Source organism: Cygnus atratus, chromosome 2 (assembly GCF_013377495.2).
Source record: "Cygnus atratus isolate AKBS03 ecotype Queensland, Australia chromosome 2, CAtr_DNAZoo_HiC_assembly, whole genome shotgun sequence".
NCBI lineage: Eukaryota > Metazoa > Chordata > Aves > Anseriformes > Anatidae > Cygnus > Cygnus atratus.
Window position 1 is genome coordinate 116,500,908 of NC_066363.1, and position 23,815 is coordinate 116,524,722.

The following is a 23,815-nucleotide window of genomic DNA, read 5'->3' on the forward strand; positions in this document are numbered from 1 at the left end:
TGGCTTATTAGTTTTAAGCTACAAGAAAAATTTATGAAACAAAAAATTCTTTTTGTCATTTTACCTCATCATAATGTTTAGCTGCTTCAGCATAATCACTCCTTGCTTCTGCCAGTAATGCTTTCTGTGTAATTTCCTTAGTCCCAATCTTACCACTGAAAATACCACGAAGAACATCATAATCTCCAAGAGATCGGTAAAGCCTAGCAATAAGAAAAAGGCAAACATTTTAATTAGTTGAACAGAAGTACATTAATGGAAGTATAAGCTATTTAAAATGAAATTAAAAAAAACAAACACACTCAATCAGCAACAATATTACAGGCTTGTAATATTAAAAAAAAGTATTTCTTATATCAAATTATAAATTTATATTTAACTAGATAAACTTCATCTTGTCTTGTAGGGGAACACCTGAACTCTGGAAGCTCCTGCAGCTGAGAAGCCGTAAGACATTTTTCAGCAGTGAGACAGCACCATCAGGGTGCACATCTCTCAAATCTAAGTGCTCTAACTGAAAGACAGTGACTAACTGACAAGACATTAAAGCACACTGAATTCTAACAAAGGGAAGGACTAAAAACCGAAATGCCATAAGCCATAAAGGCAGAGCTCTTCGCAAGGCAAACCTGACCAGGAGTAACTTGTCTCAACCCAGAATTTACTTGGCGAGTTCGATCCATCTGATCACATCTGGGGGAAGCTCTGTCCTCCCGCGCATCCGCTTTGACGGCGGCTCCTCCACTGGGCACAGAGCCATCAGGGCGTGCTCCAGAAGAAGGATGCCCACTGGCTGCTGTAAACTTGCAAGGCAGCTTGTGCTCACGTTAGCTGAATCCAGTTCCAGTAGCTCTCTGTGCTTGTAGCTCATTTCCTGTAAGATAAAACAAAACATCAGGTGTCTACCTGGTCTAAAACTACACTGACATTTTGCCTTTCATAGGCCACCTATTTGGTATCCCTTTCTCACAGTGCAAGCTTTAGAAGTAAGCAGTTAAATCTCCAGAAGATCCCAACTCTGAAAAAGACAAAAACAAAAACCAGAATACTTTTCTTTTTGTGCAGTTGCTCTCAGAACAGAGAACAATAGAGAATAACCCCCCTACTTCATCTGTCTCCAGGGCCACTGAAGACTGAAGCTGCTTCAAAACAAAGAAGCTGTAAGTAACAAGAAACAGTGACCCTGTGCATATTGATCAACCTGCTACACCTGGGCAACCTTCTAGACAACTCTCTAAACAGAAGCACACTAGAAGTGGATGAGAGGTAAATGAACACATTCACAGCCTGAAGCTTCCCTTCTTTTTGTTGGTAATGTGCTGCCTGCTACACAACAGATGAATTTCCTTAACCTATTGTATAGCGTGTTCTTGCTATGAGCCAATGGCATGACTAACCATGAACTAAAGGCTTTCTATCCAAACACTTACCCAGTTTTAGTATACCAAAAATACTCACTCATTTGTACTCATCTAGTCCTGCATGATTTAAAGACAATATTTCTAAGATCTTTATCCTATTTAACATCGGTTCAAATACAGAATAACCCTTTTTTCAAGAATAAAGGCTCTTGTTTATCTGAAATTTCTTTTTAACACTTAAATCATCTCAAGTACAGACAAATATCTCCAAAAAGGAGCAGACAAGTTTATTAAAGCCTTTTTTTTTCCCCACTTAAGAACCTGAAGGAGAGTTTACATACCTTTAACCAAAGGGGAAGAAAAAACTACAACTGGAAGGAGTAGGCAATAAAACTTTCATTACAAGAAACAGCAATGAATTTTAGGACAAAAATTAACGTTTGATTCTTGCAATACAGTATATGCAAGAATATTAAGTGAAAAATCACTGCATGGAAATTGTAGCGTGAGACTGTGAGATCAACTAAGCTACATTTCCTTATTAATGGCAAGCACCACAAAAACTGTAGCATATGAATCTGGCTTATGCAAATTCATTGCACATTTTGTATAAGTTGAGACATGCCAATTATATTCATATTCAATAGAAGAGAGAAAAAGAACAGCTTCTTGTAGCCTCCTGAGCTACAGACCAGGTGGATCCCAATGAGGGGTCTGCACACGTTTTATCTGCTATTCAGGCAGTATCAATTCCATGTGCCCCAGACACCAATACCTAAGAGCATACCTTCCTCTGCTACCAACTTTTATGGATTATGTCAGGGATGCTCAACTACACAAGCTGAGGCTTGCCTTTGTGCTGCTGTACTTTCAACAGGGATGGCAACGAGATGCCCTTATCACTTGTATAAAGTCTGCATTTTTGACTGATTTTAAATAATCAGTTTTTTTTTTTTTAATCTTTATCTTATGTCTCTTCAGAAAAAAAATGTAGCCTAACACAACAGTGTTTTTAAAGAGGGTCTAATAGAGAACATAGTTTAACACAAAAAAATAATATCAAGACAGAGAACCAATAAATGACATGTCAAAAGGGAATATTAACAGATAGCTATTGTGAGATGCTGGCTCACAAAATACCAAGGCAGCCCAAAAAAATCCCCATAGCATTTGACCTTTCATGCAGCTGCACAGAAGAAAGTAAACAAGAAATTACATTTTTTCAGATGTGTAAATGCAAGTACTAAGAAGCAAAGTTTGTCACTGGTTGAAAAGCTAGTCCGAACTAGATACTCCTCCTGTATTACGAATGACACCTACTGTCACAGAGTATTTAAACTTCCACAACAGAAGGAGGAAACTACTACCTGTCACTCAAAAAAAATATTTTGAGAACTGTGAATCAGACACAACATTAAGATCAACACAGATGAGAAGAATCATTAAATATAGTGACGATAAGCATAGTGACAAAGTTTTTTAATCTCTGAAAATTAGGATAAAAGATTAAGTTCACAAACTATTCCAGGTCAGCATATTATCATTGCATTAGAAGCACACAGAAGCGAAGCAGAAAGGCTTGTGCTTCCTTTCAGTGATAGAGCTGTGGTACACGCACTCAGCCTTTGGTGGAAACAAGCCTTTCCATCATTACTGAAAATTACCAGACAACTACTTCAGGGGAATAATTTGAAAATGTTGCTGAAAAAATAAATAAGAGATGTTAACAACAAACAATCTGACAGCTACTGATATGCTCAAGACATTGAAGTATTCCTCAATAAGCATTCCCAGAAACAGGAAATATGAGTACCACGACACCCACGTAACCTTTTCAATTGTTCACATGGCTTTCATTTAAAATCAAGTCTCTTCTTGTTACTGCTGCAATTAAAAACATTAAAAGGTGACTCAAACTCTACAGATTAGAAATTATAGAAACCTTGAAAAATCAGTTCACAGGCATGAAGTTTGTGTTCAACTTAACAAGAGTCACTTGAAATAACCATTTTGTTAACAATTCTATTTTCACCCGTTTAAACTTCAGTAACTGTATTTAACCTTCCCTACCACTGGTTTTACCACACATTGAAACAAAGATGTTATACTCTGCTACTTTCCTGCCATGAGGTAAGCTTTACCTGGATGCATGCAATGAATGGTGGGAAGTAAGAGAGGCTCACGCTCAGGAAATGATTGAAGTCCCTCAGCAGCTTCTGGATGATGACTTTTTTCTCAGAAGGGGTTTTAGACTTTTCTACCTCATGGAAAATTCCACCAAACAAACTGCTGAAAAGCTGCTTGGCAAATGTTGGATCTTTCTGTGAATTACAAGAAAAGCAGTACAGTCACTGAATTTTGCTGTGAACCAATGAACTAATAACAAAATTAAGAGCTATGAACCATCCTGTACCTAGTCCTCATGTGGACACTGTTAGGGAGTGGAATAATTGCATGCCCCACACCTATGCTGGGAATCATTTCAGAGTTACTGTACTATAAATTCAAGCCCTACCTTAATTTTTCTACATAATGAAACTCCAAGACAACGTAGGTTTCAGGCCAGAGTGCTGGTGGAGAGGATAGAATTTACAATTTTCACATTCGCAATTCCTGCTGTCAGAGCCAGGCACCCAATATCATCTTATGGACACCATTGCCAGGGAAGAGGGTTTCAGGAAAACAGACAAACAAACAAACCAACAACCAAAACCAGAAGGCATCAGTGTGTGAGGAAACCCAGACCCAAACATTCAGGGAGCTAACACAGAGAAATGTACAGACAGATGGTGCCATATCAGATATAAAGGCATTTTTTCAACCCAGAAACACACTAACAAATGTAACATAATCCTATGCATCCTGGTTGATCATGGGACTGGAGTTTGATTTAACGCTGTTCAGATAATTCATGATTGTACTATTTCCTCCCTTTACATTGACATAATGGAACAGCAAAAAAAAATTAAATACAAAGATAATCAGGAACACTTTGACTTCCCAAACACTGCAAAACTGGATAGGTTCAGGGTATGGTTTCTACTATTCCCGGATATGAAATCATAGAAATCACAGAATCATCAGGGTTGGAAAAGACCTCCAAGATCATCTGGTCCAACAATCACACTACTACCAATGTCACCCACTACACCATGTCCCTAAAAGGAATACTGGATTAGTTTTACTGACTAGTTCAAGTCCAGTCCTCTCAGAGACTTTGCCTGTACTTTTTCAGCCCCACTATAGCAATGCGAAAGAAAAAAAAATGGCCATTGTTACTATACAGCAAGATGTCCTTTGCAATGATGTCTGTAAAAACCACCACCAGTTGTTTCTCAAGGAGAATAACCCAGAGGCAATGGACAAGAGCTGCTGTCTGAGGCCCTCCGTGTTCTGAGGTCCTTAACTACTTGAGGCAAGCTACAAGGCATCTTCTCTCATCACTGCACCAGCCCAGGTGTAGGAGAAACACTGTACCTCAAAACACACTCTTTGAAAGCATATCATGGTGGCTGATTACAAAACAAATCAATCGTGAAAGCAGTTGTCCAACTGCACACCACTTTCCCTACAAAAACAGAAAACTTCAAAAATGCCATTTGAAAAGAAGACAAACCTGAGCAAGGCCCTGTAGAGGGGCAATGAGGCTGCAGTATTCAATCTGGATGTCAGGAAGGTCTCCTACACGGTAACTTCTGTACAAAGTAACCTGAGCATCGTACTTCATCTTCAGCTCAGATTTCATCTCCTGAAATGCATTGCTCAATGTTAAAAAAAAAGAGTCACATTAAATAGAAAGAGATGTATCTAGATAAGACATAATAAGCAAGAGTATTTTTGAAGTCCTTTAAAAACTTTTGCTGTGATTACAGCAAATACATTTTCTCTAAAGCTGTAATACGGTTAAACCCAAAATGATCTTAACAGAGAGCTACATAAAGGAGTGAATGTATTCGTTTGCATAGTGAAAGAGGGAAACAGAAGAAAGCTTGAAGATTTTTTCTCAACTTTAAACACTTCTCATCTTGTCATTTGAGCCCATTTTTCTTCTACACAACTTCAAAGGAATTATTTTCAAAAAACATCCAAGAGAAATATCCTGGGAGAAGTTAGGGCTTTGTTAAAGTTATTTCCAAATACTTTCTTGCTCAGGATCTACTTTTTCCTGTTGCCCCATCAGGTATTGTATTAGCATAAGGCATTGAGTTCCATGTGTGTTTATGCGCAACAAATCTCTTGACAAGCTTAAGGAATCCTGGCAGCATTTATGGCCTCCTCTGGTCTTTTGTTGTGGAACACATTTTTTTGTTTGTTCGCTCTTGAACTGCCATACAGAACACATTTGTTACAGATTCTTTCTCTTGCAGGGTAGGAAGAAATGGGAGCTTTGGCCTAACAGTGAACAAGGTGGCAAAAACAGGTGTTTGTGTGGCTCTTCCAGACATAAGTTCAATTTACATAGATGTCTGCAGCTGCACAGAATAGCAAGTGTGTCTCAGACTTAACTCAATCCTGTGTTCCTTTGTTCTTGTTTAACTGCTATCATTTTTGGATGACAATATATTATTCTATTCACACGAACCTTTGAAAAACTTCTACAGAGCTTCAAGCGTTTTTAAACTAATCACGAGTACGAAACACAGCCATATAGTACTAAGTAACCCGTACAGTACCAGGTTCCTGGCTCTGATAAACACTCAGCAAATGCTTTGCTTACTACTGACTTTCCTTCAGGTTAAAAGTCCTCAGCAGTTCAGGTTAACCTATCAGCTGTATCACATTTTTGAGTTCGCTTTTAGACAATGGATAATGTTTTCCAACTACTTCCGCAGAGCATTCTCACTTCAAGGTTTCTAGTTTCCAGGATGACAACTGTAAAGAGCTTCTTTACTGTGTGAACATTTCGCTTCACTGCTAGGGATTCTATCATATAAAATCACTGTACACAAAGCAGAAGAATGGACATGTTACCCAGCTCTTTTCTTGCTCACGCCAAGTAACATCATTTAACTTGAAGCACAAAAATAGCATGATTTCCAAATAAAACCTTTTAAAGCTTTTAAAGTAGCAACCGGCATCTTACACCTACCCATTCTTCACACAATTACTTCTGGAAATGAAGTACTAGGCTGCAGATGACATTGGGACTTAAGGCTTTAAACTTATTTGGATTGACAAACCTGTTCTCTTTTCTGTTCAGCCACACCTTTTCTAGCATAAATCAGACTGACTTTCTCTCGGTCCTTCAAGAAACGTCTCCGCAGTCTTAGAATTTCTGCTCGTTCATCTATACCTAGGTATAAAGTGGAACATCATCTTACAGTTTTAGTTCTGGAGAACATAACATACATTCATGTCCACAGCTTTTCTTTTCTCAAACTTCAGATTTAATGCAACAGCATCATAATAACAAACACCATCTTTGCCTTTATTAGCTTACCAACTAGTCTCCTAAGTTTCATATTCAATAACTCAAAGCAAGACCTCCCAGCAAGATATCAAATTAAAACAAAGTAAGTCATTTTTAGGAGAAGCGGTAAGCAGTTGTATCAAAACTTTAGGCACACAGATGAGGTATAAGGGGCAACTATTGTATTGCGAAAGGCAATAGACTTTATAAACAAATTTGATTCCTGTAACAGATTTATTTTTAACTACCCAAGGCAAATATGGTATTTGCACCATGTTCCATAAAGTATATAGCTCTCTACAAAAAAAGAAGTGCTAAATATCTTGAAAGATTGGGTGATAACAACAACTTATTTCTGTTTTTGGTTGTCGACTGGGTGGATAAAGGAGCATTTTCAGATAAAAGCAGGTAATTCCACTGCTGGATTGCACCCTGTTGCAGAACATGTCTACACAGCTGAAGTGGTGAGGAAAAAATATTTCCAAGTTGTTCAGTTTCTTTAAAGAGATATGCAGTTAAATTTAAAACATAAGGGACTGAAGTGACATTCACACTGCATCACATGACATGGCCGAAGGATAGACCACACCAGCTGGCTTCTTACCCAGTTAATTCTTTCGTCTGGCAATGTACAGTTTTTGCAATTCTTCGCACAATCCTAATTTTTTGCCATAGTTATGCAAGTATCGACACACATTCCTGGAAACAAGATCTCACAAATTGAACTTCAATTATAATGCCACAAAGATAACAGACTGCCAGCCAAACAACCGACAAAGATGGCCTAACAAAATGGAATAACAGAAAGTATAGAAATTGCACTATAAGGCCTACAGACCTTTAGTTTTGCTGTCCACCTCATCTTCAGGTAAACCCAACCTTTTTTTTCCAAAATCTGGCCCCACTGGTTTAAAGGCTGCTTGTTTAAATTTTTCACTCCGTTTGTTAACTAAGAGCATGGATGAAGACAAGGATTCCGAGGATGAAGGAACCGTATACTCTGCCAATGTGTCAATGCTGTTTCCAGTTAGCCAATTAAAAGAACTTCTACCACCTGTAAAAAATAATTGTAAAACAGTAATAATGCAGATGAAAACATCTGTGAGGCACAATTTTCCTTCCCCAAAAATTTAATTCCCAGTGTTTATAATCAGAACAGATTTCAAGCTGTTATGTAAGAAACACTTAAATTAAGCAAAATATAAAAAGCGTATCAGACCAATAAAAGTATGCTATGTTTTCTCTCATAACAACAAAAAAAAGCTCGTGAAAATAGAGTATTAAGTGCATTTACTTTTACACTAAAAATTCATATGCAGCAGGAATGGGGAGAATGGAATCCTTCTTATAGCAAGCAACAAGATTTCAGAAGATATCAGTCTGGACTTACTGACATTCTGTGTAGGTGTAAATTCGTATTGTCTTTGGGTAGCCCTCACTTGACCACCTACTGAGCCAGAAATGGATGGGGATCTTTCTTGTGACAAATTCTTGTTAGTACTCTGTGAAACTTGAGTCTCCAAAAACATAGGTGTGAGCATAGTACTTCGATAACGCCAACTGGAATCAATTACAAAGTCCTATAAACACAAAAATATTTTAATAAGATTAATAAGAGTGGAGGCTTTTTTCTTTCCTTCCTTGAAGCACGATAACAGAAATGAAAGTATAGCATTTAAAACATCATCCTACATACAGGGGCGGGACATTAAAAAAAAACAAACAACACAACAAAAAACAAACTAGTAAAGCCAAGTAAAACCTTCCCATAGCTCAGCAAAAAAACTCACTAATTTGGACTGGTCAGCTGAGGACTGATTTATAGCTCTTGTACCAGTATTCTTGTTTCTTCACAATTTTTCTCCAGCTTAAGGTGCTTTTCTCTACTATCCTCCCCACCACCTCCACCCCAGCTATTCTTTTTAAAAGTATTTCAGCACTCTACACATCAGCTATACCTGTATATATAATTAAATCATTCTTTTTTTGAGAAGAAAGCAAAATCATTCCCCCCATAAAATAACACTGCATGCATACCCCAGCTCTGTTGCAGATGTTAGCTACGGATTTCAAAACACATTTTCAATCACCTCCTTCACTACACCTTTCTTGTCAAAGTGGTAACTGCCATCAGGATTGGAATTTGTCACATGGTTACACTCAGGATAACACATTATTATTCACCTGAAATTTGCATTCAGATAGTGGATGCTCAAACATTTTTCTGGAATAATCTGGGCTCTTGCTGGTCATTTCAAGCAGAAAATTTGTGATTAGACTCAAGTACTGTGTTTCAATCTTGGTAGAATATAAAGAGCTTAACAGTGCCAGCATGCGATCAAGAATATTTGCAGGTAGCCTTGTCTCATCGCTCCAAAAATTCCTAACAATTAATCTGTAACAACAAGGATTGAAGTTATTCTTTGCTATCAGCAAACAAAATGCAACACTATTAAAAAAGGTCAATTTAGAATAAATAATATAACAATGTCTTTAGTTAAAACTTTTGCATAGATGCACCTTTTACATAGATTTCCACATTCATCTACCACGCTCTTCTACAGCATTTAACTGGTCTTATAAAGGTTTACACTGAAAGAGATGTTCACGTTATTTCTTGTGTCTGTGTATAGTGAGGGCCTTATTCAAAAACTTCAGAACATCAACACAAAATTAGGTCTAACATACTGAAACAACTTCTCCGTGGCTTAAAGCTCTCAGTTACACTTGGATTTGGTATGACAGCATGGGACGAAATTTTATAAATTAACTTATTGAAAGAAAAGGAAATAATGTTATCTAACTGTTACTCTTCTATATTAAAAATACTTTTAAAACCTCTATGTTTATAATATAAGCTTTGATCCAAAGAAACAGCAATTTAAGGATTCGTTACTTCAGACAGCAATCATGACACTGTTTACTTACTGCAGTTCGGCATTCTCATCAATCAGCCCTTGAAGCAGGATTTCTTTTGCCAGTTTGAGTACTTCCTGAGAATCACCATCTGCTTGGCTTTCTGGATCACTGGGGATAGGAGAAAAATGTCTCTTAATGACTTCTCTTATTAAAAAATAAGAGGATAAGGATGGTGGGAGAGAAGAAAGAACCCACCCTTCTCAAAAGAAAATAAATATCAACTTGGCATGACAACAAGCATTTTTCATAACATGGGGTCTTTATTCTCCAAAGTGGAGAATAAAGACCCCAGAAAGACCACCTCCTCACTACTCAAAATAAAAATCAGAAAGCTAAATAAGTTGCTAGGTTTTTACTATAAAGGCCTGGCAGAAATAACGCTGAGTTTGCGAGGTTAATACTGACAAAAAGGCAGTGACGCCTTTTCCCAACTGACACTGAACTAGAAATCACCTGTACTTTTTCTTCACCATAATTATCCATTTAAATGGTAAATAGTTATCTTGGGCAAAAACATACAACAGGACCCCGCTACATTAGGTAATATAACAGCAAACTACTTTCAAAAGTATATGACTGTTCTCTAAGTCAAACAGAAATTAAGGCACTTTGGCATGATCTGGATCTGCTCTATCTTATGGTATAAAGATGTTCGTCCTATTGTGTACAACTCTTACTACAGTTATAAACTCTGGCAACAGGAAAAAGAGTGAAAGCATCAGAGCTAAGACCTCTTATGGCATCATGCTGTGGTGATGCGGTGTCCTAGTTCTGGGCTAAAGTTAGGTCCAAGTCTTTGTCCCTTAGTTTAAATAAAATTGTCACCAAAGGCTTGAGGCTACCAGGGCAACCCACAGGACCTATTTGTTCAAGAATGGGAAAATCCCACACCAATGGACATAAGTTAGAAAATAATGTTAGGAGAAGTTTCGCTCTGGTTGTTCGCTGAAAGACATCTGTAGTGAATACACACCTGTAATTATCATAAATCCACATCAGAATATCATACATGGACCGTCGACATATTACAGAAGGGTGAGAAATGAACCCTGTCACTCCAGGAAGAAATTCTTTAAGTTCTGGTGGTTTTAGCTTTGACAGCATCTTGTATACTATATCCAAACAAACCCTTTGCCTCTCATCATCCCTAAAGATGAAGAAAAAAAAAGAAATAATAGTTGCATTGTTTTCCCTCTTCATTGTTACACATAGAACCAGAATATCAGCTTACTTTTTAACAACAGTATTAGCTTTCACATAAAGGTCTTTAGGCAAATACTTTTCAGTACAACCTACAAGTAAGAATACAACTAAATCAATACATATTAAAGATGAAATTCACATCCTAGTGAATAGGAGCTGGTATTTCACCTTAACACTCTGCAGGGGTTTTTGTTTGTTTTTTCATAGTGAGCTAACACCCAGATTCCATTTGCTCAAATTAGGAGAGCAACGTCTAAAAAAGGAACATGCAGTGGAGCGTAAAATTTTTGTGGCCACCACAGAACACATCATCAAGAAGCTTAGTCTATGTCTCCACGTTTATGACCATGTGGCCACTTACCTGTGATTCATGATCTGCATGAAGTCTTTACTCTTCAATTCCACGTAGAGATCAGGTATTTCCTCCGCCCGGCACATTATTACTTCCAGGCAGTAGGTTTTCATCACACCATGGAGTTTTGGTATCAAAAAGAACACTGCATTCATAAACCTTAATGTGACCAGAAGCCCATGAAGAAAAGCATGTTATTTTCTATTATTTCTCTAGATCTACGATGAATGTACCACATATGTCATGACATACCTGTCAGCAAGAGGAGGAAAATTCTTGACTACTTTATTCAAGCATATTATAAACTTGTCCTGTTGGGTGTTCTGATGATGTTTTAATTGTTTTATGACACAATCATAAACTTGATCTTCAAGTATCTGAGAATTAGAAAGACAGTATGACAAGCGTAGCCACGAAACTCATAATCGCCTTAATGACACAGAGTATTGCTACTGTACTGTTTGTTTGTAATGCATTTTGATAGGTAAAATTTGCCTGCCTCATCTTGACATTTATCGTGCTTCATGGCTGCTGAACATGATTGCCTGGTTTAACAATGTTTCTGAGTTTCCTTTGATTGGCTTGGAACCAACGCCTTAATTTTGAAATACAAGTTGCTTAGTATGCTTACATAAATAGTAACTATTCTGCATGGCAGATTTCCAGCTAGTGAATGTAAAAAAGACATTTTTAGTGAAGACATTTAGTGAATGAATCAGCAATCTTCATTAAACATCAAAGAATAAGCTTTGTGTAGGATAAAATATTTCTTTACTAATTTATTCAAAATATTGCTTTTAATGGAAATTGGAAAACTCAGGAGGAGAAGGCTGCAGGAATTCCATATACAAAAATATGTTCTAAAAACTGTAAAAACAAAATTAAAAAAACAGAATGCAATTAAGTGCATTAAGTGGGGAGAGATGTAAGAATATCCCCCAACATCAGACTAATAGTAGACCTAGCCAATATCTTGGTATTTTTGTAGTAGCAGATACAGAATTATATTTAATGGTAGCACAGAAGCCTGGCTGCATTCTGTCCTTTTTATCTTATACACCCAAACATGCATCCATCATTAGATTAGGGAACTTAGACATTGTTGTCTATTGTTTTCAGAACCTGCTCACGGAATTTTTTTGTGCATAGATTTACCTAATTTCTCTTCGAACCTATTGATGCTACTTACCTCCAGAACCTGCTGGGGTAACTAATTGTAAAGAGATACTTCTACTATCTGCCTTAAACTGATTTCTATGAACAAACACTATCCCTTGGTTCTAGCACTGTAAGATTTGGTGAATAACAGTTTTGCATTCACTACATCCACTGCTTAGAAAATAAGTAGATTCATTATCCACATCTGCCACAACAAGTGCTTACGAAATTGAAGACAATATCTTTGAATTTTACATCAGTACTAGCAAGTTATTAAACACCCTCAGATACAGATATTCAAAAGGTAGCCCCAAGCCTCCCAACTTTGAATTTCCCCCCTTTTTGTTTTTATAAAAACAAACAACAACCAAAAAACAACCACCATAAAACCCCACAAAACTGTAAAGGGTACCATGCCAGCGCTGCTGGTTGGCAGAAGCTGAACAAAGCCCATTTACTGCTAGCTTCAAAGGAGTGGGGCGGAAACTCTGCACTTAAGTCTGTTCTAAATCTTTCTTATTCTTTTTAGTAGTTTAAACCTTTAACTTAATCTTTTGGACAAAGGCTGTTGAGTTTTAAAACATTTCTTGAGCTGAACTGAGTAGTCACACAAATGATATACACAGAATTAAGACAGGAATGGTCACACATCTAAAACAGTTACTTACATTTTCTCTCTCAGCAATGTATTGAAGAGCAAGTCCCAACACTTCTGCTGCAGCTGCATAAACTTCTTTATACCTTAATAAGCCCATGTTACTGGTCAAAGCCTGAAAATACCTAACACAAAAGGTAGATCTGCTGTAAGCCACCACTCCAGCATTCATTTTTACACTGAAACAAGAACTCACCTGAGCTGCCTAGGGGCACGGTGATTGCTTTTAGAAGAGCTCAGTACAGCAAAATATAGATTCCCACCTACAGTGTCTCAAATCCCTGCTTTGGGAGTTTCTAACTCTGTTAACTCCCATGAAACTGCAATCCAGGGGCCCACTGTAAGAAAGCCTACATCCTCCTCAATATTTTCCAAAATAAATTAGCTCTGCAGTTTGCAAAAAGCATTACATGGTGACAGACTGTAGCAGAGAGATGATAGGACAAAACTTTCCAATGAATGAAAAATACATCTCTGGTACTTTACGCTGACGAGATAGAGTTGCTCTCCTTGTTTTTAGGTTTCATTGAAATTCATCCTCCAGAAAGTTGGATTTCTCACCTGACACGATCTATTTCACACTTCGGGTCAAAGGGAGCTAAGTTGTTGGCAAGAACAATTCCCAGCAACTGAATTCCCACTGAGTTGTCCTTTGTATCAGGATCTCCACTAGAAAACTTTTCAAATATTAAACTGTTGGATAAAGACATATAAGTAATGATATACATGATAAACCCAAAATATACACACCATAAATCGTTCACTTTGTGCATGTATATGTAGACACATACAACCCCATCAAAACCAGTAGAAAGCTTGTGGACATATATATGCATGAACATTCCACCAAAAGTAGAAAACATTAAGAAAAAATTCGCTTCAATGAAGGAGTCTTTACAAATCAAAATTCTAAAAAGAGGTTGTTCAGAAGCACAGCACATCACAAAACTCTTGCTAAGAATGCACTGATATTCCATGATAATACATAATATTTCAAACAAAAAAGTAACCCTCTGCAAAGATTACTCTTGCTTCTGTTGTTGCTGTTGTAATTCTCTACATGTTCCTTGTCTTTCTCTCTCTCTGTTTTACAAATTAAGTTTCAACCTTTGGAGAGTTCAGTTCTGAAGTTTTACTGTCAATTCCAGGGACAAAAAGTTTACTATAGCAGCTGAATTTACCTTGTCATCCACTTTGATAATATTCATTTAGGGTCTTGAAATATTGACAAAAGAAAGTTCTGAATTACTTACTTGTAAGGTATGGAGAGACAGTTTTTCCAACACTCTATAACTGTCTTTATTATTTCCAGATTGTGTCTGAACACAGCTCTTTTTGGGTGAAAAGCATTCTTCATCAAGAATTCAAGCAATCTGTTAGCTAAAATCTCATCCTTAATATTTCCCTATAATGAATGGGAACAAAAATAAATATAGTGACTCCATCATAAAGATAAACATTTTGCTTTTGGAGAGTAAGTAAGTAAATAAGCTATTTTTGAAGTTAATATCCAAAAGAAACAGTGGACTGATGTAGAAAATGATTACAAGTGCATAAGAACTAGTCTCACTTGTTCCTTACCAAATAGTCATTGGAATAATAAAAATTAATTTCACATTTTCTTACTTTGGGAGTGGTTACACTTGTCCAGGAAAGAACAGTAACTGCTATTTCCACTACCATGTAATGAATCCCTTCACCTCCATTATTCCCAGAAACAACAAGCTGCAGTAATGGACCAAGCCACTGCTTTGCATAAGGTCGGAAAACCTATGGAAAATGGGAGAATCAGGGATCAAACACAGATTATCCAACTATTCAAAATCCTGAATTCAATAAATTATTAAATATTGCTCAACAATTCAATAATTCTTATGAGTGAGACTGATGTGATCTTCTTAGCTCTTTGTTTAACCTTGTCTGAAGCACTAACCACAAAAAAAATAAAATAACTTCAAAATTTAAGGTATCCATAACCATATTCTTCACTTCCGCTTAGGATCCTTCATACAAATCTTTACATCAACTTATAAGTATTTCCGAAGGGCCCCCATAATACATCTCTATAAGAGCTTTTCATGCAAAAATCTGCCCCTACAGAATTTGAAAGAATGTCATTCATCTAACCTTCCAAATCTCCGATTCACACAGCTTTACTAAGAAATCAGCATTAAGTGGGTGTTAGAGCTTCCTGAACTAATTATGAAACTTAGCCTTTTTGTATTTGGGATTTGGAATATTTCAAACAAAAATTATACTTTAAAATCACTGTCTGAAAAAGGAGTTAGAAAACAGTTTTTCACAGACAAAGACACATAATGTTATCTTACATCTGTCTGCAACAAGATCATCATTTAGATCTAAGGGTTTCCAGAAGACTCATCTGTGGCCATTAAAAAAATTTTTTTTTTTTTGTTCTTGCAAAGATGGCAAATGATCAGCCATACCTCTTGCCCAGCATCTTGCCCAGCATCAAATCAATTACTTATATTTACAGAAGACACATATTGTGGACACGCTCTACTTCTAGAAATAGACTTCGGAAGAAAAAGTAATTCTATTACACTCAAAATACTGTCACTATCTGGAACTGAGGCAATGAATGCGTTCCCTTTTATCACGACAAACTACTATATTTGAACCTCCCAAAAGTCTCAGTTGATGAAATATTTTGCCTCACAAGAGCTACACAGTTGATGTTCTAATAAAACCTATAATAGTAAAAGAAAAAAAATGACAAAAAAATTACTCACATCCTCAGTATTAACAATAAGTTTTGCTATGAAGAGGCGAATATTTAGTGGCACTGATGGATTTCCTAATTTACCATGCAGAAATTTCATCCAGAGAGGAAGGTCTACTGGAACTGTCCCCTGAAATTTAAAGGGGAGGAGCAAAAATCAATACAATTCTGGAATTAAACAGATTTACTGAGCCAACAACAACAAAAAAAGAGGAAAAAAATCAGCCCGAGCCACACAGGTCTCATTATAATGTAGCCATGAAAATTACAAGATGAAGTATTTCAATCATGACTCCCCCTTGTGTGTGTGTGTTACAGTTAGTGAAACAATGTCATCTTTTTGGCTAATACTGGCCTCCTCCACTTTAGGTGTGATCTGGTTCCTCTGCATATGTTTTATCAGGGTGGTCATAGATGCCATACATTCGTGTTGGTTGAGTTCATCCATTTCCAGTTCCATCTCATCCTTTAAAACCATATATTCTGAGGTATCCTGAAAAAAAAAGTTACTATGATTAATAACAAGACTGTATTTTCTTTTAAATTATGATAAAACCATGAGTCATTCTGGTTTTATCTGTGTTTACAGATTTGACTATATGCTCAGAATCCGCAGCAGGGAATAAATCAGATGTGTTGTTCAAACAGCCACCTCACCAGTTGTGCACAGCACTCACTTTCTGTGCCAACAGAATGCAGCTTCATGTTCTTCTGACTTTACTACTTGCTAGTACAGGTGTAGCAACTGCTGGAAGGAGACAACTAGCTGAAGCTCATGGAAATGATTTTGTTTCATAGCTGAAAAAATGTGTTAATGCCTTCTGCAAGTGGAAAGTCTTATCTTTATGGATGTGTTGTTTCACACTGACTAGAAACCACAGCAGCTCTTTTAATGCACAGAGAGAACCACAGAAGAAAACGTTACAGTGAGAAACAACATTATTACACAAAGCAGACAAAGTGCATTTCTGGTTAATGTCACTGCAGCTAAAACACCTCCTTGCTCCAAAACATGGAAACAGTTTATCTTTTCCAATGTTAACAGTTATTTTAACAGATTTCATCTTCAGTATCTATCATACTGTTACAAGCTTCCTTTCTGTTTTATTGCAACTTTTAACCTATCTGTATTACTTCTGATGAGACACTTCTTGACTGCAGAAGGAACAAAACTTCAAGACTTGGAAGAGCAGCAATCAGTATCTTCCAGGAGCAACAGTTAGAGACAAGGTACCCCAACACAGATACAAAAATAATATTGTGCTTGATCATTTATATATAGTATGCATTTGAACTGGCTAGCTTGGTTAAGTATCTTTGAAGAACAAAAGAAGGAAACGAAGAAACAGGGTACCTAACAGGAGAACACAACCACTGCAGGACTGAGTGAGTGCACGTGAAGTCAAAAGTCATCTTTTTACAACTCAGGTTGCTTGCATCACTCAGCATTAGAAAATGCAACACATCTCAAGCCCTCTCCCTCATTTTCTGGAGGAACCCATCCTCAAGTAGAACAGGAAATCAATCAGCCCTTTTAACTTCAGCATCTTTAAAGTTTGTCACAGTGAAACTTTTTGTAAGTGACTGACTCTTCTTTGTCATTTGATACCGAATTTATTCTTCAACTGTTACTAGTAAATGTAAGACTAACAACAAATAAGCCTTACTTTTTTTTTTTTTTTTTTTTTTTAATTTCTAAGCCTGTTAAAATATTTGAGCATCACTACTGACAGGCAAAGCAAACCTTTTCTTTAAATTTTAGATTTCAAGCTATTATACAGATTGCTTTAGAGAGCAATTGTACTCTGCTTTATCATCAGGGAACCTTTTGTATTTCTCAGCATGATACACCAAAAAAATTCTATTTTTCATCCCCAGTAACTACATGGAATTGCTAAAAAGCATATAAACTTCTTTCATAGCATGTAAGTCGATAAATTACCTTCCTCCTGAAACGTGCACTGCTAGCTGCTACGTCTTGGGAACTGTAAGAAAAACCTTGGACTCCAGTAGAAAAATCAAACTGACTCATTTCCTCACTCAAACTGCTATCCATCATGTATGATGCAGAAGCTAAATACTTGGGTTCATCTAAATAGAAAAAAGATGAGACCATTAATCAAGGTAATTACAAACAAACAAGCCTTTATTGACCACTGAAACTTGAGGGTGGATGGAAATTGCTTGTATGACAAAGTAAAGTGAATGCTTTCATGTGCTCTTGATACTGTAAAGCCAATTAACAAGGCATCAATAAACAGTGTATGAAAGGTAAGATGGCAATTTTTTCCATAGTCATAAATGGATTTCATACCCAGATCTCCATTTCCAGCCTCCCTGGCTTCCTTCCTAATAGCAACGTATCGCTTCTTCCTTTCCAGAGGCACCTGAGAAACAGCAAGAAATAGTTTCAAAATTATCACTATTTTTAAACTTTTAATTGTATGACTTCTCAAAACTGGCAAAGATCATCAAAACCATATAAAAAGAAATGGAAGTTTCATGTTACAAGTACTGATTATTAATGCTACAGAGTAAAAGCTAAATCACTTATTTCTACTGCCATTCAATACCGTAGTAGGTGTGCTAAAATGCGTATTAAAACTTATATGTACCACAAGCATGTTCTAAATGTCAAATCTGTATTTCCTTCAGAAAAATGTACTTTAAAATATTGGAGGAGTACTCCATTTTTTGTTAACTACAGAATTCTCTTTCTTTGGATGTGACAAGCAACTATTTCTACAGTAACCATGCTATTAAAGACATACTCACTTTTTACTTGGAGACACTAGAACCCAGAACTTCCACTCACCTCAATTTCTACAGGAAATGTATACTGACGCTTCAAGTCTATCAAGTTCTCAAAAATCAGCAAGTTCTGCAAACCAAAGAATATTTGGAAATATCAAAATTATAATGCTGCACTCAATTGCTCTGAGAAGAATTTTTTCTTCTAATACAACAGTTCAAGGCACAGTATAGAAAATATGGCAAGTTTTCTCTTGGATCAACATTTAAATAGTCAAACAGCAACATTTTCTTAAGAAATTCAAAGCACAGAAAATGCACTCTGCAAAAAGGGTCTCTATTATTCAAGCATATTCCAAGCATTGAAGAACTTCACATGTGTTTTCCTGTATATTAAAAAATCCATTGAGAGTGAAGAGAAAACATGGTAAATATATTATTGATCACCCACTCCAAAGCAGATGTTAAAGCCTTCATCAGCAATTCAAATGACACGAAGGACGCAAGAAAGTCAGCTACCACTCCTTCTACTGCCTCACAGGGTAGTTCATTATACAACTGCATGTCATTCAGGTTTGATTCTTTGATTTATTGCCTTCAAATAAAATCATTTAGAAGGCTTTCAGAGCTGTGAAACACTAACAGCAACAATAGCTTCTCACCTTTTCTGCTTTTTCTGTAAAAAGAAAGCCTTGATAAAATTTACTCTCCGTGAAGACACAACTAATAACAGCAATAGCACAATTATATGCTGCACAATGATACTGTCTCCTCTTCTCCAGCAACTGACTCTCCCCTGCCATGTTTTCCGTAAATGCATCATAGCAGGACCTGAAAATAAAAACACGCAAAGAACAGGCAAGTAAAGATCAGAGGTCTTTTTGTTTTTCCCCTTCTTTTTTATAAGGACAGGAAAGACCCCCCAGTCTGACTGATTGATTCTGAGATCAAAAGGATCTCAGAAGATCTGTATTATTATAGCAGTATCAGCATTAAATCACTTCAGGCTTTTATTCAAGCTCCTAGCAGGTATACTGCTCTGAAATGGAACCACTCAGCAATGACTAAGCCAACTTTCTCTGGTATTTACACAGCCATCCTTATGTCAAGGTTACAAGAGGATGTTTTCATACAAGATGGAGATACACTTCAACCCATGCACAGATATGACTTGTGGTCCTTTCCCAGCAACACCTCAGTAGACTGGCATGCTAAGCTATGTTACAGATTACCCAGAGAAAACCAGTTTAAATGTAATTTTATAGGTCTTTTGCTCATAGCCTGTTATAGATTTTATACAAATCATAGTCAAGAAATTATATGAAGTCCCTATAGGATGTAACATTGTAAAACTAAAGAAAAAAAGAACATTCAGGCATATTATATAATTTTCAGAATATTAAACAAACTAAATAGTATTTATTAGCATATACATTTAGTATTAATCTTCTGTTCCCCTCTGCAGAGCAATTAAAACAAACTACACCTGCTGGATGTGCTGCTGTATTGTGAAGTGTAAATGAAAATCCATCCCATCTTCTCACTGATCACATAAATACCTATCTTATGACACATTTGTGTACGCTGTGGTTCCAAGTATAATGAAATTGAAATTATGAAGACAATTTAAAGGCAAATAACCATACCAAAAAGCAAAACTAAAAACACAAGCTTAACAAAGAGAAAACACCTGGCAAAAAGAGGACGCAGGAGTCATCCTGACATGGTCTTGAACATAAACTACAATCCTTTTATCAATGCAAATTCAATACTGTCTATTCCATTGGAAACCAAAAGCTACATCACAGATTATGTTTACCCTTGAGCAAATCAAATCTTCTGCTTTATAAGGCATACTTAAGAAGAGTATCTACCAAAACCTAATTAGAAATTAAAAGGAAATTGAAATAATAATCTTACTTTATTAGTGCCTTGGTAAGTTCATTTCCTTCTACACTTATAGAGCCACGGTAAGCTTGGTTAATTTTAGAATCCTTGGAGTAAACATCTCCTTTTGAAAGACGTACATACATCACTTCTAGCATCTTGTAATATCCCATTTTCTTGGTGACTTGTGTATCAAAAATATATTCATTGGACTGCAAACAAATAAGCAAAGCCTCAGAAACAGATTTCCCAGATTTTGCCCTTGCTAAGTAGCTGTATGGTTATTCTAGTTTCTTCTAGTTAGCCTTCAGCTTACTTCTACCTTCTACAACAGAGAAGAGCACTGAGGTTCTAATTTCCCGCGTAATACAGTTATTAAAAGCATACGCTGATTTTCTTATCTGGTAAGCTGTTAACTATGCTTGGCTAAATCATTAGAGTGGTGCTTGAATAACTTATACGGAATACCAAATAACTTATTGGACTCAGACACCTTAAGCAAAACACACAGCTGTAAGAGCAATCCAAGGAGACAAACACGCTTGGTGATGAAAGGAATGTCAGTTTGAACTGTCTGCTGAGAGAGAACAGCAATTTGCGCAACCTGAAGATATATAAAGCTCCTTAGCCCAACATGAGCTGAAAACACATAACATCTTTCCCCATGAAAACTAGGATGGATTACTTTTGAAATGAAGTAAACAAAGATAAACATTAATAATGAAAGATAAAAAACAATTGTAACTGACAAAAGCCAAAATAAGACATTGTGCGACTACTACCAGCACCACCATTTCATAAAATATAATAGTCACCATACTGGGTATTATTCATGAGTTTCTTTATGCTTCTCACTTCGTTGCTAAGATTTACAGCAAAAGAAATTGTGTGTGTGACCCCACATAAGTCTTTAGTATTTTATTTTTAATGATTACTATTAAATTCCGATAAGTTTAGCATGTTGTTTTTGCTCCTGCCCTGAAACAGATGCATTAGCAAAACAGAGGGGAGAACTACAGCAACAGTAGACACCTCCACTGACAAAATCATTGCATGTAATCAATTTGGAGTACAGGCTGCACATGGAGAGAGGAAGGTCTGTGCTGACCTCACTGAAGCATCTTTGCAATGATCAAAAGATAGATGTGTTTCTTTCTCTACAAGTATGGCATCGAATTTAACAGCTTTCACTACGCATCTCTTTTACAATGTAACAATAGGCTACAGTTCCATATGCCTTTTATAATTCAAAGTTAGAATGGGTTTTGACAAAATATCAGACCCCCTTTTTTTTTATATATGCTGTGTCATCTTCAATTTTTATATACAGTAGATACATGAACATACATTAAATTCAAAGCAATAAGTGTAGGGGAATAAAGAAAAGCTTCCAACCAATAATCAAACTATGTAATCAGCAAAAACTTCTGCTCCAAGACACAGACAACTGGAAAAATGGAAAGCAAGTGGTTTCAATTATAGTGTTTCACTCAAAGTTAAGCAAAATATATGCAATGACACCAACCTCTTATAAGACATTCCCCAAATTTGTATTTATTTATTAACTTATTAAAGAGTCCATACCTTTGTAAACCTGGAATTAAGAGTATCCATAGCCTGCACTATAGTGTTGCTAAAGAATTCTCTGAGTGCATCCAAGCTGCAGTGCGACAAGAGAGTGAGGAGAGAGCGATCTACAAAAGCTTGACGGGTAGTATTTGAAAGATGGTCTTCACGCTGGAACATTTTGTGAACAGTGTCCAGCAGTACCACTTGTTTGTCAGTGCTGCTCCTAAACGAGATAGAAATCTCAAGATGAAAACTCCTACCAGACTCCATTTACATTTTAAAACTCCCTATCATTTTTTTTTTTAATCACCTGCGTGCATACCCACTTGGGTATGATCCTACAAGATCTGACGGAATTGCCACTTACTGTGGAACTCTCCAAACAAAATCTTCTAGCTGTGCAACAAGGAGCAAGCTTGTTTGCACATCTCTGTTGTTTAATGCAAAAGCAGCCACTAGCTTTGTCAGTCCCTTTTTCACTGGACAACCTAAAACACATTCTAGTACATGTTAAGGGTGGGGGCGAATGGACAACACAAAAAAAAATGAGACCTAACAGTTATCAAGTCCTTCTGTGGTATATCAAGTGTTTCACTACTACATAAACTATTGATCTGAATAGTTTTATAAAAGCTGTAAATCCAAAAATGGTATTTGAGCATGTTACACAACTTCTTCTAGGAAACTAGGTGCTCCAAAATAGTTATTGCTTAAATAGTCTATCACGAATTTGAATGTTTGGTTTCCAGATGGAGACCTCTTCTGTAGACAGAACGTGTTTGTGTCAACAATTCAGCATTCTGGAAATACTCCAATTAAATGAACATGGTGGTGTATTTTCAAAGGGGTTGTTGAAAGTAATTCACCATTAATTTAAGTGCTATTTATTTAACTGACCACCATGGTTATACAGTGATAGCAAACATAGGTAGCACACACAACTACTACCTTCAATTGGATTCAGCCAGAACAAGCCAATTTACAGAATACTTTACAGAATTTGTCCAGGTATTGCAAGTGCCACCTGGAAATTGGTGCCACTTATTAACACTTCAGAAATATTTCGGAATAACAAAGACAAAAGTAAAATTTGAATTAAAATAAAATGTTACATTAACTTTTACAAGGACAACATAATACAAGAAGCACATTTGCTTCAGTAAAAATTCCATGTGAACAAGGGCAAAATGCAATGGACCAAACTCACCTTCTGGAAATTCTTTTGAAACTGGCTTGAAATAGGTCCTCCATGAAATGTCTTTGGTCCCTACAGAGAATTTCTGTCATCAGCTGCAACAACATTGGACTCTGAGACAACTCTAATGCATCTAAAAACTGAAAAGAAAGTAACACACAAAATAAGGAGCCAAACCGGATCAAATTAACTCCATCTCCTTGTGTAATTTTTCGATACCACTAAGAAGCAAATACTGAAGATATATGTATGTAATGTGTATCTGTAAGTTAAACTTCTGGATAAAAACATAACTCAGAAACTGAAAAGCTGATTTCCTTTCCATAAATAGTTTCCAGACACAGTTCAATCAGACTTCTAATTACATATTATTTTGTTAAAATTACTAACCTTCTTTGTGCAGTCTACATAGTTATTGTGCTTCAAGGTTCCTTTGGGAAACTCATCCGAACTCATGGGAAAATTGAAAGCTACAAGTTGATCAAGAGCATCCTTAAGGTCATTAAGTTTTTCTCCAGTCAAATTAGTGAAGAATGGAAGAATTATCACTGCTTGGCCCTAAAGGAAAGAATCACAGTTTTAAACTAAAAGAAAATTATTTCTCTAATTATG

The 23,815-nt window shown here is 36.4% G+C and overlaps 1 protein-coding gene across 1 annotated transcript in view; it reads right to left on the reverse strand.

The window, feature by feature from the left end:
• The window catches only part of PRKDC (protein kinase, DNA-activated, catalytic subunit), a 78,543-nt gene that overhangs the window by 24,357 nt on the left and 30,371 nt on the right, over positions 1-23,815 (reverse strand). Inside the window, exons 39-64 of the mRNA XM_035553164.2 lie at positions 23,594-23,761; positions 23,216-23,343; positions 22,024-22,231; positions 20,473-20,651; positions 19,215-19,383; positions 18,617-18,682; positions 18,116-18,188; positions 17,744-17,892; positions 16,157-16,294; positions 15,812-15,931; positions 14,685-14,828; positions 14,312-14,463; positions 13,620-13,751; positions 13,072-13,183; positions 11,498-11,622; positions 11,255-11,404; positions 10,664-10,837; positions 9,700-9,798; positions 8,956-9,166; positions 8,162-8,351; positions 7,610-7,825; positions 6,542-6,654; positions 4,978-5,109; positions 3,503-3,682; positions 666-874; positions 65-203 (exon numbers count right to left, since the gene is read on the reverse strand). Of these exons, the coding sequence (XP_035409057.1) occupies positions 65-203; positions 666-874; positions 3,503-3,682; positions 4,978-5,109; positions 6,542-6,654; positions 7,610-7,825; positions 8,162-8,351; positions 8,956-9,166; positions 9,700-9,798; positions 10,664-10,837; positions 11,255-11,404; positions 11,498-11,622; positions 13,072-13,183; positions 13,620-13,751; positions 14,312-14,463; positions 14,685-14,828; positions 15,812-15,931; positions 16,157-16,294; positions 17,744-17,892; positions 18,116-18,188; positions 18,617-18,682; positions 19,215-19,383; positions 20,473-20,651; positions 22,024-22,231; positions 23,216-23,343; positions 23,594-23,761 (3,876 nt within the window). The remainder of the gene's footprint in view (positions 1-64; positions 204-665; positions 875-3,502; positions 3,683-4,977; positions 5,110-6,541; positions 6,655-7,609; positions 7,826-8,161; positions 8,352-8,955; positions 9,167-9,699; positions 9,799-10,663; positions 10,838-11,254; positions 11,405-11,497; positions 11,623-13,071; positions 13,184-13,619; positions 13,752-14,311; positions 14,464-14,684; positions 14,829-15,811; positions 15,932-16,156; positions 16,295-17,743; positions 17,893-18,115; positions 18,189-18,616; positions 18,683-19,214; positions 19,384-20,472; positions 20,652-22,023; positions 22,232-23,215; positions 23,344-23,593; positions 23,762-23,815) is intronic.